The 12,618-nt window shown below is 31.6% G+C and overlaps 1 protein-coding gene across 1 annotated transcript; it reads right to left on the bottom strand.

Annotated features, from left to right (window-relative positions):
• Nucleotides 1–3,693: 3,693 nt before the first annotated feature.
• LOC126738902 (heterogeneous nuclear ribonucleoprotein A1-like) lies at nucleotides 3,694–4,616 on the bottom strand. The gene is made up of 3 exons (XM_050444385.1): nucleotides 4,464–4,616; nucleotides 3,936–4,401; nucleotides 3,694–3,873 (listed from the first exon to the last, which is right to left on the bottom strand). The coding sequence occupies exons 1-3, from the start codon at nucleotides 4,473–4,475 to the stop codon at nucleotides 3,848–3,850; spliced, it is 504 nt and encodes a 167-aa protein (XP_050300342.1). The 5' UTR covers nucleotides 4,476–4,616; the 3' UTR covers nucleotides 3,694–3,847.
• Nucleotides 4,617–12,618: the final 8,002 nt, after the last annotated feature.

The raw sequence follows: 12,618 nt of genomic DNA, 5'->3' as shown, positions 1-12,618 counted from the left end.
TTTTTTCTGTTTTTTTGCTTTCTTGGGACTATAACATCCTTGGGTAGATAAAAGCCAATATGAATAACTTATCTAACCTTAATCCTCCTGTTTTTCTACAAAAGGTGTTAAGTTATTAAACCACATTTAAAAAAAGATGATGGATAACATGAGCTGTCCAAAAAATTCCTTCTTAATAAAGCTCAACTTACTAAGGGAAAATTAAAAAATCAAGAATTACGAGTCCTAAGGGTTATTTTCAAAGGTAGACTTGAAATTTGTATGATTATTGCATGTCCGAGCAAATATTGCCATTTTTAGCTCTAATCCAATTGTTATTTTTTTAAATAAGTTTTTCTTCAATATTCCAACTTCCAAGTCAATTAGCGTTAATGTTTACATTACCTTGCCTGTTTCAATTATTTTAATCTAATTATAAATCCAGAAGATTGCTTTTTTTATTAAGATATCCAGATCAATCGTGATTTATTTTTTATAAGCATCAATTTATACAGATGTATATGCATGTTTCGAAAGGTTCCATAGATATCCTAGATAGATTCAGAATATCTATTATATCTTATCATTCTATCTTACGATTCTAGATCTTCTTCAATTTCTGGTGTCCCTGCTGTACAGTGTAACTTTGTTTTAACTTTTAACTCATTTTCCTTATAGAAGGTGCAAAAGAAGGTGAATTGAGGTTTGAGTTATGAGCTGAACTAATGACGATATTAAATTGATGGGAAGAAAAGGTGGTATTAATGTTTTGGTAAGAGGTACGTTCTTTTTTTCTTCCTTCCATCCTTCCTTCCTTCCTTCTTTCCTTCCTTCCTTCCCTAAATGAATGATCCTTTTTGAATGAAGTGTTAAGAAAATATAGTTTTGATAACGTATACATAATTATATATTATTGATTTTTCCATAGATAGAGAGGGAGTAAAATTACTGAAAATAGAAAATGTACTTGTTCTTCATAGTCCAGCCTTAAAGAGATAATATTCAGGTTTTTTTAACATCTTTTCTTCAGAGAAGGTGTAAACGAAGTGAAGACGAAGGTGAACTTTTGATGTTAAACTAAAATTGATAATAATGTTCATTTAATGAGAATGAAAGTGGTTTTGATGTTGATATTCTAGTTAAGTATACACCCATTCAATGGAAGCATTAGAAAATGGAAGGTTTAACGTAATATATGCAAAAAATTCAAATATATCTTTTATTTTATCTTAAATGTAGTCGTCCATCAACAGTAATTATACGTGCATCCCGTTGGCTATATTACTCAGAATTTATGCCAGAAACTTACTAAAAGCCAGTTTACGAATGACCATAACCTCCCCAACCTAAAACAAAAATTTGTTTTAGGTTGGGGAGGGTTGGACTCCTGTTGAGATAATACCTAATTACTAGCTCCAGTTTTGTTCCATCCTCCAGGCTCTCTAGCTCCTCTTCCATGGGGACCAAATAGGACCATATGCAGTGATACCTAAGGGATCTTTAAGAATGATTATGCCAACCCCTTGGACTGAAGTAGCTCATGGCAGAGTGGCTACCACCTGAAAGAATTGTAAAAACAAAATTTCCATAACTTGACAGAGTAACTGTACATTATTTCTTAATAGGCAGCAGTTTATGTTCAATAATGTTCTTCCAAAACACCAAAATACGTGTTAATTTATGGTGGGTTAAATATATCTAATCTATATAATAATCTGGTGACTTTCCTGGTGAATTTACCATAATAAGGCATATATGTAATACAAGAACATTCATTGAAAAAACCAAAGCCTTACATGCTTGAACCACCTACTATTTTAAAATTGAAATAAGCATTTTCTTTAAAATATGCTAAATATTTTAGGTATTTCAACTTTTGCAGTGCCATAAATTTTCATATTTTTCTAATTTCTTTGACTTTTAATAATTAGCGTGTATCACCTGTCCCAACGAATCATGAATCAAGGACACTCATCTCACTTCTTAGTTTTACTTGATAAATGGACAAAAGTATCATTGTCCCTTCTTATTAAATGCAGTTTTTATGGGTTGGAGCTTGTTTAAGACCCAGCAGTTAGACCACTAAGCGTCTTTAATTCAATTCCTGTGATGAGACACCAGCCACAATCATAGGAATCGGACATACTTGCATATCCATACATTCTGCCTGCAGAAACATTAATGTAAATATTAATTTATGTAAATATCACCTTTTGAGAAAAATCAAAATAGTAAATCCCCTCTTGAAAAGAACACAATTTTTTCAATGTAATTTACTAAGGATATATCACGTTTTGTTTCGGCTTATGATGGTCAAAATATGAATTTTAGCACAGATAAACGGATTCAAGACTTAGTAAAACAAAAGCCAAAAATGTGAATATCCCCTTTTGAAAAGACACTCACCTACTAGTCTTTATCTAGATTCTAAAAGGGTTCAGGATATTCTATTTTATCATATTATCTTACGATTCTAAATCATCTTCAATTTCTGAAGTGCCTGCAGTACAGTGATGGGTTATTACTCGATATAATTTTTACTTTTCAGTCTATCTCACGTTACACATTCCATGTCTTTCTCAGTTAAAAGCTCTCTGTGTATATTATACTCTTTGTCTCAGTTATTGGTGACTTCTCAAAGAACATGGAGAAACTTCATAGAAAAGTAATCCTCTTCATGTTCTACACTCTACTGTCGGAGATTTATAGTATTGCCATTTTAGGTAACTCTCTTGATAGTCTAGGAAACAGAGGTTCTACTGGTGACCTAAATATGGACTCTTTCACTGCCTCATTTGCAGTTTCACTATAACGAGTTCCATATTCTTTCATTCTTCTGGTATTAATCATAAGTATTCCTTATTTCTGCCCCGTTGATTATTACCATTACTTTCTCCAGGCGGTAATATAAAGAAATTGCGATTTCTCTCTTTGATCAATTCAAGTTTGATCACTGATTGTCCATGACATATATCGTGGTGGTCTTATAACAGAAGTATTGCTATTTCTTTCTCTTCAATGAATTCTTTATAGGATTAGGAGAAACTTTATATAAAAGAGATTTACCTCGCTTGCAGCTGGAAAGTGGGACCTCTAAATAATCTAATATGTGCCTGCTCTACCTTGAAACACTAACTCTATGGTAAATTTGTTATTTGATATTTCACATCTCTCTTGATAGCTCTCTGTTTGTGGTTTCAATTTTTTCTCTTATCACTTAATCTGCAGTTGCATTGTTCCATATTTGAAACTTTAATAGGGCTTTGCAAATTTCTAGGTAAGAAAATCTGATGATGTACATCAGAACTTTAAGGTGTTGAAGAGTGATGAGCCAAGAAAATATTCATTCATTACACAAATGTTCAAAACCAATCAACCCTAAAAGTTTAACAAGAAAATTCATAAAAGTGAAGTCTCCATTGAAAGGAGATCATGTAGATATTTGTCCAAATAAATCTTTTACTCTGGAGATAATCTAAGACATTAAGTCCTGTTAGTGCCATTGTTGCGAGCTTTCTTAGTGCATTATGACTAGTTGCTTTATCTCACCTTGATTAGTCAATAATTTCATAAGCTGAACACCTCGTATGCACTTTTCCATTTTCTGGAATTGTTTGATCACCATTGATGATGGCACCCGAAGATTATTTTACTATACCTTTACTACCTAAATACTCACTCTGATATTTAATAGAATTTCAAAAACTCCAATAATAAAAATAAACATAACTTTTTTTATTGGCACACGTATACACAGAATGTCACATAAAATCGTTTACAAAAAAAACACAGTCATTAATATCTTTTAACAAATCATATATAATTTATCATAATATTTTCCCTAGTCAAAACATGCTTGGTCAAATATTTACCAACCTCCATGACCTCCCCAGCCTGAAACAAGAAAAAACAAATTTCATCATTTTGCTTCAGCAAAACGGAAGATACCGACTTACCTCCATCTCCGTTCCATTGACCATCATCTCCACCCCATCCTCCATTGTTCCAGCCTCCATTATCTCCACGCCATTGGCCATCATCATCTCCTCCCCAGCCACCGTTCCATGCGCCATTATCACCGTTCCATTGGCCGTCATCTCCTCCCCAGCCACCGTTGTTCCAGCCACCATCTCCGCGCCATTGTCCATCATCACCTCCCCAACCTCCATTGTTCCAGCCTCCTTGACCAAGAGCGTCAGGTCCGATGGGTCCGTTTTTGGTGATTGCACCAGATGGTCCTTTCAAGATGATTCCGTTGCCAGCGCCTCCCCATCCACCTCCAGCTCCGTTCCATCCTCCGGCATTTCCGGCTCCTCTACCGTCTGGACCAATAGGACCATGTGGGGTGATGACACCTGAGGGTCCTTTCAGGATAATGCCACCACCATGGACTGAGGCGGCGAATGCCAGAGTTGCTACCACCTAATAAATCAGAGAGTTATATAGAATAAATCAGACATTTTTAAAATGTTTTTGATACTTACTAAGTATTTCATATTTGGTAGCTCAATAGGTTAAGAGACTAGACAAAATATGATTTATTCTTAGACATACCCTAGTTTATATAGATCAAGATGTGACCTTCAAAGACATGCGTTAATTTGTATACGAAATAGTTTGTTGCCATTGCTATAGGGTCATTATCATAATAGAATACGGTAGTTGTGTGTATTGTTACTGTTTGTACAGGTTGCAATTTTTTTTCAATTTTTGTAAATATTTAAATACACAGGGTCTCAAGAATTAATGGGCTCTAGGAAGAAACCTATTTATATCATGCTGACGAATTTTCAACATTTATTTTACTCTGACTTCTTGGATGAACCATTAAAATTATGTGATTTTATTTATTTCAAAGAAATCATTTTTTACCCTTCTAAAGCCGTTAAAATCATTGTTATAAAAGCAAATATAAAGTCTTGGTCTGCCGACTGCGTAAAAAAATAACGGCCCCCTGTCTTCCGGGGAGGGGAAGATGACAAAAACGTTTTTTTTAAACAAGTTTATTTTTCCAGAGAATCGGGACGACCAAATTTTCTTTAATTTATCGGAAAAGTATGCCTCAATGGTCCCGATGTCTAAAAGCGCGCTTTTTGAAATCATTTGTTAGGTTTTAGATTTTTGACAAAAAACTGCTCAACATTTTTCGCAGAACTTTGAGAGGTAGGCCTTTTGTTTAAAAAAATCTTTTAAGGGAATTAACACACAATTATTTTTGCTTATTTTTATGCAAAAATAATTTTTCTCAAAAAAAAATTGAAAAAAATAATTGTTAAAAAAAACAATTTTTACGTTTATTATTTTATTTCTTATATACAGTAGCGGATAAATTCAATAAAAATGAAATGGACCGTTTCTGAAAAAAATGCCCGAATCCGTCGATTTTAATATTGGGTTTAGGGTTTTTCTACGTGGAAATAATTTATATACAGGGTAACTCAAAAAAAAAAGATATGACATCATCAATATGTTTTTAAATGCTTTTCACTATTTTTTTAATGCAGAATCAGAAAGAACGCATTTTTTTACAAATGATATGGTATAAATAAATAGTGGTTACATAAGAAATTTTGAAGAAATACCTCTCTAAATTAAATGTTGATAGTTTTGTTTTTTAGTTGTTGTTGTCATTTTTGTTGTCAGTGTCAAAAAGTGAATGCAATTTGGTGCAATTATTTGAGGTATTTTTACATTCGCAAGTGGTGTTTATTCTTTTTGAGAGGCGAAAGCAGTGTCATCCTGCGTTTTATTAGTAACTACACTTTATTACCTGCTGTTGTATAAAATATGAGAAAATTAACGGAACGTGAAAGAATCAAAATCTTGTGCATGATTGGTTTCGGAGATATGTTGCGTACTGAAAAGGAGGTAGAGATGGAACATAAACAGCAAACGTCGATGTTTATCATCGATATCAATATCGGCAGTAATACATCGATGTTTAGTCAATGTTATCAATGTTATATTTTAATATTTTAGACTTTTTTAAGGTGAAATTAGTAATCTCCAAGTGTTTTAAGAATTTTATTTTATAATGTTTTCTAAATCTAATTCTGCAATGTTACATTAAAGTAAATCAGTATGATTTTCTCCTTCCAATAAAATGTGTCATATATACCAGTATTTTCTATCTATGGATTGAAGAAACAGAAACTGAGAAATTCGATTGCCTTTTGGCAAGTTGCGCTTTTGAGTTATAGTTTCTCCGGTTTTGGAAAAGGGTCATTTCCAATGTATAGTGTTCATTAAATCCCACAGCTTCTGTTGGGTTTTTAAGTATTCGTTACTTATGGTGAATTTATAGGTTAAATGTTGTTGGACCTCCTTCTGCTAAAACTCAAAAGTCAGGTTATTTATTTGAATAAGTATATATATGTTTTACTTATTTTGTTTCTAGTTTATTTTCTTCGATGTTTTTTGGTTGGGCCAAATTTAGACACAACTTTTTCATAGAATCTAGTGTGAACTCGACAGCTCTCGCACAATGTATGGGATTATTGAAGTATAGCTTTTTAAATCGCGGATCAAGTATTGTTGCACCAGCTAATAGTTTTATTTGCTCTGCTGTAGCTAACATTTTCTTTATTTCTGTTGACAAATTATCTTTAAAATTTGCAGCAATTGGGCAATTGTCCTCTATTATTTTTTTCTACAGACATCAGGATATTTCCAACAAGAGGTATAGCGATACTGCTTGTATTGTATTTGGAACCAGATATTTTACGAGTGACAGATTCCAAGGGTTGTAGAAGATTGACCACAGCTTCAATTTCTTTTATTTCTCTTGCAATGGTTGGTGCTGCAATTTCAGTGTTAACTATGGTATTAATATGGATTCGTAACTTCAAGAATCATTCAAGCATGAAAAACGTTAAGTTCCATCGAGTTATAGCGTCCTGTTTAAGTGATAACTGATGTTCGCCACTTTCGTCTTTTTGTGTCTTTCGTAATGCATCACTTGCTGTGATGCTTTGCTTAAACCATTTTACTGTATCTTACTGTATCTTACTTTTTTGATAATTTCGCATAATTCAGCACTCTTTTTAATTGCTTTTATAACCACTCAATTTAATATCTGTGCAAAACAAATGATGTGTCTTTGTTTACCGAAAGCTACGTCTATGGCTTTTACCATCTTAACTGCACCATCAGTCATAACACAAGAAATGTTTTCAACTTGCATGTTTCATTTTTGAGACAACCTCTTTAATACTTCCGCAATATATTCAGAGGTATGACGTTCAGTTTTTGTGATGGTATCTGATATTGTGGGCAAATTGTGTGCATAAGCTACACAAATCCTTCTTTTTCAATTATATTAATGGGCTGATAGTCACGGCATATCATGAGCAAAAGGGAATTTGTTATTTTCAAATGTCTGCTGCCCACAGGTAAGTGTTGATTTCAAACTTGAAAAACTTTCAGTTATGGTTTTTTGTCGGTTTTTGCTAAATGATGAATGGGAGATTGATCTATCCTCCAACTTCTCTGGTATTTCTGTCTGCGAAAAGTTTGACGAAAAGGATGTCCCTGTGCTCTCACTCTCATGGGTTGTGCCTATATCGGTGTCACAATCAGAATCTACAATCATACCCGTATTGGTAGTTTGAGTGGAACCAGATGAAGTTGAAGGAAGAGCATTAACAGTTTTAGTTTTATTTATTGTAAATTGTAAAGGAAGACCATAGGATTTTTCTTAAATATGCTTATGCATTGCTTGAAGGTGACATTTTTCGTTAGTTGTGTTTCCAGAAGTTTTGATTTGCTTGAAACAGAATCAACAAATAGCAAATTTTTTGTCTTCACATCTTTTAAAATACTGCCACAAATTACTTTTAGGTGACATTTTCTTATGACTGCAAAGATAAACATGCCATATTCAGTTGAAGTTTTAATGTTTTTTAATTATCAAATAATAAACAACAAATATTTTTATTATATAACAATATACTGTTTCTTATTTACTTTTTCTTATCTAAATAAAAACATCTAGATTAATAAAAATTTTGACGTAACTTACCTAATATTGTAATTTTAATTAACGTTCAAATAAAACACAAATCTTCTAATCAACAATCACCTGAAAACAAAATGATCAACCTAAGTGTTTCTGAATCGGTGGAATGGAACTGAACAATCTAAACTTCTAAACTGATATTCACTAATAGCAGAATAGCATAGATGTTACAAGGGAATCCCTCGATAAATAAGTGACAGTAGTAATGAGACTATACTTAGATACGGGAATCGAGTAGTATTCAATTCCCTAAAGGGTCTAAAGTATTTAATTTCGCCTATCACTATTTGATAATTATATGTATGTTAAATCAAAACATCAATATCGTTCAATGTTTTAAAACAAAACATTTTCAATAATTTTAATTAGTCGTTTTTGTTTGAAGAAATAATAAACAAAGTTTCGTAAATTCGGGCATGTTTGGGTTACTCAAAAAAGTGGTCGGGTTTCAATAAATGAATGAAGATGTTTTCAATAAATGATGAAGAAGATGAGTTTGACGTTCTGTTAACGGTCTAAGATAATCCTAAAGCCACAATCCCAAGCATGGCTTCTAATGTTAATTTATCGCGATCTACTATGCATAAAGTATTGAAAAAAGCAAAGTTCCACCCTTATCAAATATTATTACTTCAAGAGCTATCGGAAGATGATTTTGATCGCCGCAATGAATTTTGTGAGCAAATTTAGCAATTATGTAATGATAACAATAATTTTGTAAAACGGATAATATTTTCTGACGAAGCAACGTTTACTTTAAACGGTCATGTGAACAGACAGAATTGTCGACACTGGGCGACCATAAACCCTCATTGGTTCACAGAAAGTCATACACAACACCCCCAAAAAGTCAATGTGTGATGCGGTATAGTGGAAGGAAGAGTTTTACAACCTTACTATTTTGATGACACTCTCACTGGTGAGAGGTATTTGGACTTTTGGACATGCACTAATATTTTTTTTTTAGCAAGATGGAACCCCGCCACATTACGAATTACCCCTCTTGCAATTATCTAGATGCAGTTTTTCCAAATCGTTGGATAGGTAAACGAGGGTTTATTGAATGGCCACCCAGATCGTAAGACACCCCTCGGTTTTTTTATAAGGATACTTAAAAAGTGGTGTGTATGTCACTAAACCAGCGAGTTTAGAAGATTTAAAAGAACAAATATGCTAGGAAATTAGAAATATTATTCCAGATGTTATTGACAACGATCAAAAAGAATTTTTAAATCGATTTGGTTATTATCAAGTTGTTAACGGTGCTCAATTCGAACATTATATTTAGATAAGTATTTCTTTAGTTTAACATTTTATCACCATTTTTTGTTCAAAATTGCTTATGTATGTAACATAACCACTATTCATTTGTACCTTATCATTTGTAAAAACATGCGTTCTTTCTGATTCTGCATTAAAAAATGGTGGTTTCCAATTTAAAAAACATATTTATGACGTCATATCTTTTTTTTTAGTTACCCTGTATATTTAATTTCCACGTAGAAAAACCCTAAACCAAATATTAAAATGGACGGGTTCGTGTATTGTTTTCAGAAATGGCCCATTTCATTCTTATTGAATTTATCCGCTATTTTACGGATGCACTGTAGAAAATCATGCTGAGATAAATTTGTTTATGCCATCTTAAAACCTCATCTGTTAGATTTAAAACAACGGTGAAATATACTTGGTGATTACGTTAATGTCAATTTTTGATAATTTTTACCCATTAATCAAGACATATTTGAAACATGTGACTCAAAATTAAGAGAACTATCAAACATAAGGCTTAAATTTCTTATCTGCTTAACATCAGGAAGAACAGCTTTATTAATATGCAGACTAGCAAAATTAAATGGGTAAAATTTCTCCCAAGTATGTACAATCTGATCCAATGATTAAATGTGCACTTTTCTGCATCTAACCATAAACCATGTTTTCCAGATCAAACAGAAACTCTCTTCAAATCATCATCAATAAGGCCGAGAGTCACACGGGAGTCCTGAGGTCTAAAGAATGATAGAAGTTGAGTCACATCAGCTATCTCTGTAAGTAGTGACAAATATTTTGTGGCTACTTATAATTGATGAAATATTTATTTATGTAGATATTCGAATCATTTGACCACCAGTAAAGAGTTTTTTTTTTAAATTTATTTGCTTGGAAGTGATGAAACATTTATCTCAACAGTAATTTAAAATCAATAAAACGAGTATCAGACAATTCTTTTAATTTCATTTAAATTGAATATTGTTATCTCTACAGTGATTTAAAAGCTTAAATGAAATAACTTGAATATAGCATATAAAGAATTGCTTTTTCTTATAATGAAATATTTATCTAAGCAATGACTTAAAATTAATAACTAAGGATTATTAAAAACTTAACTTATTAAGTTTTAAATTCACGTTCATTAATTTAGAATTCGACTATAAAAGGGTTTATCCTTTAATGACCTATAAGTAATAAAAAATATATCTTTGTAGAGATTTTAATCTATTAATTTAATTCTGTTTTCCCTTATTTATTCAAAAGGGATAAAATATATAGTTTATCTTATTAGTGATTTTTTAAGTTTTTTTACCTAAATAATTGATATAAAACAACTATTCTTCTCTCATTTATTTTTAATTAATTTAAAAGAGGCGACCATTATGATAAACTAGATGTTTTTTCCTTATTTTCTTACAAATAATAAAATATTTATCTTCATAGAGATCTTTTATGAGTACATTTTCATCTATAAGTTTTTAGGTTTAGGATCTAAAATCAGGTAATTTTGGGTTACGATTTTAATTTGATTCTCTTAACTGTTTTGCATTAACTGTTGCGCTAAAAATTTAGCAACTTCGACCAATGTGGCTTGTGAGATTAAATATTTAGCTCATTATTAACAAATAAAGATTTTGCTTTCTTCCCTTATTAGCTTATATGCGATAAAATTTTAATGTGATTAAATATTCATCTCCTCTGTGATTTTATCGCTTAAATTATTTAAAAGCTCATAGACGCGTACATTTTTTTAAATTCTGTTTGCCTTTAATTCGGATACGATAAAATGTTTATCACAACAGTGATTTTAGTTCTTCGGCAATACATCGGCATACCCCGAGAATGATTTTATTCAACATTTTCTTGACAATGACTTAATAAGTTCCTAGACTCGGGTGGTTAGGTGATTACTAAAAAATATCTATCTCCTTTTGTTAGCTCGAAATGCAATAAATCATCACTCATAGCAGTTATCTTAAAGGATTTTCTAATCAGAAGACTGCAAGCAATAAAATATTTATCTCTTCATTTAATTTTTGTTTCGGAATTAATATAATATAATGCTATTATAAGGAGCAAACTGTATTTTCCTTACCTGCCTTATAATAAAATATCTAGCATTACATTGATTACTTTTGCTAAAATGATTTAATTTGCTTAAATATGGTAAAATATTTATTAAGGGTGATTTAATAAGAGCGCAGTCATAACTTTTCTCTTCTTTACGCCTTCTTTTTTTCGATCTCTCTCTCTCTTTCTCTCTTTATTTTGTAAATATATTTTTATATAATTATATAATTATAAAAAAATTAATAAATAAATAAACCGTTTACTTCGTGGCTTCAACAGCCCCTACGTAATTGTTAGGATGCTGCAAATTAGGCTATTTAATCCCGCACAATTATATTATTATTATTTCTTTTCCAGCAATGTAAATATTGAATTATTAATTGTATTGAGAATTAATAAACGTTATTATTATTATAACGACACATTATGACGTGGCAGATAGAAATTTGACAGATGGAAGGTAGTAAACATGGAGCATTACAACGTGTCCTGATTGTTAAAAATTGTTATCAAAATGGTGAAAGTTTAATGGCCACTATTCGTAAAGTGCGTCCAATGTTCGGTCGAAATAATGTTCCTAACGCATCTACTATGAAAAGAATAATCACACAATTCGAAAGTATTTATAAATTTACAGCTGCATGATTATAAAATGCCACTGACTTATCAACTTCTCCTAGGAAACCATAAACAGTGAAGAGAATTCACCAATTGGATCCTTGAACAACGTGCTGATTTTGCAAATCAAATCATTTTAAGTGATGAGGCCCATTTCAACCTCAATAGCTTCGTGTCGCATTTGGGGCTTAGAAAAACCACGAATGATTCGTCAGAAAGCAATTCATCTACAACATGTAACCGTTATGGTTCAAAGGTTAATGTAACCGTTCTTCTTTAAAAATTATAGTTTTTTGTGCCGCGATCTTGCTACTAGTCGTGTCATTTCTCGATTTGATAATTAGAATTGGCCTGGAAATACGTATAAACACGTAGAATAATTTGTTGCGGCCAATAAAGTGTTATATAAGATAAGACAGTGAAAGACATTTACTTGTCATGCAATTAATTTAAATTTTTAATAGACAATTAATAATACCTAAATTGGCATACACTTAAATACAAAAATTTTCATATAATTATTGATATTCGCTGCATGATATAAACTAACCTTGATAAAGCTTAAATTGATTTACATACTAATAATGTTAGAAAGAAATAAGGGAAAGTCTTAAATAAGATACATTTCTTGTCTCTTATGTATTGATGAAACGGTATAAGTG

This window comes from Anthonomus grandis, chromosome 7 (genome assembly GCF_022605725.1).
Source record: "Anthonomus grandis grandis chromosome 7, icAntGran1.3, whole genome shotgun sequence".
NCBI lineage: Eukaryota > Metazoa > Arthropoda > Insecta > Coleoptera > Curculionidae > Anthonomus > Anthonomus grandis.
The sequence above is the reverse complement of the archived record's forward strand: the minus strand, read 5'-3'. Positions and strand labels throughout refer to the sequence as shown.

What these genes read in the sequence shown, in the direction of transcription:
- LOC126738902 (XM_050444385.1), bottom strand. An exon ending in TCAATGGAACGGAGATGGAG is followed by an intron (nt 3,874 to 3,935) that starts GTAAGTCGGTAT and finishes TTCTTGTTTCAG; the next exon opens with GCTGGGGAGGTCATGGAGGT.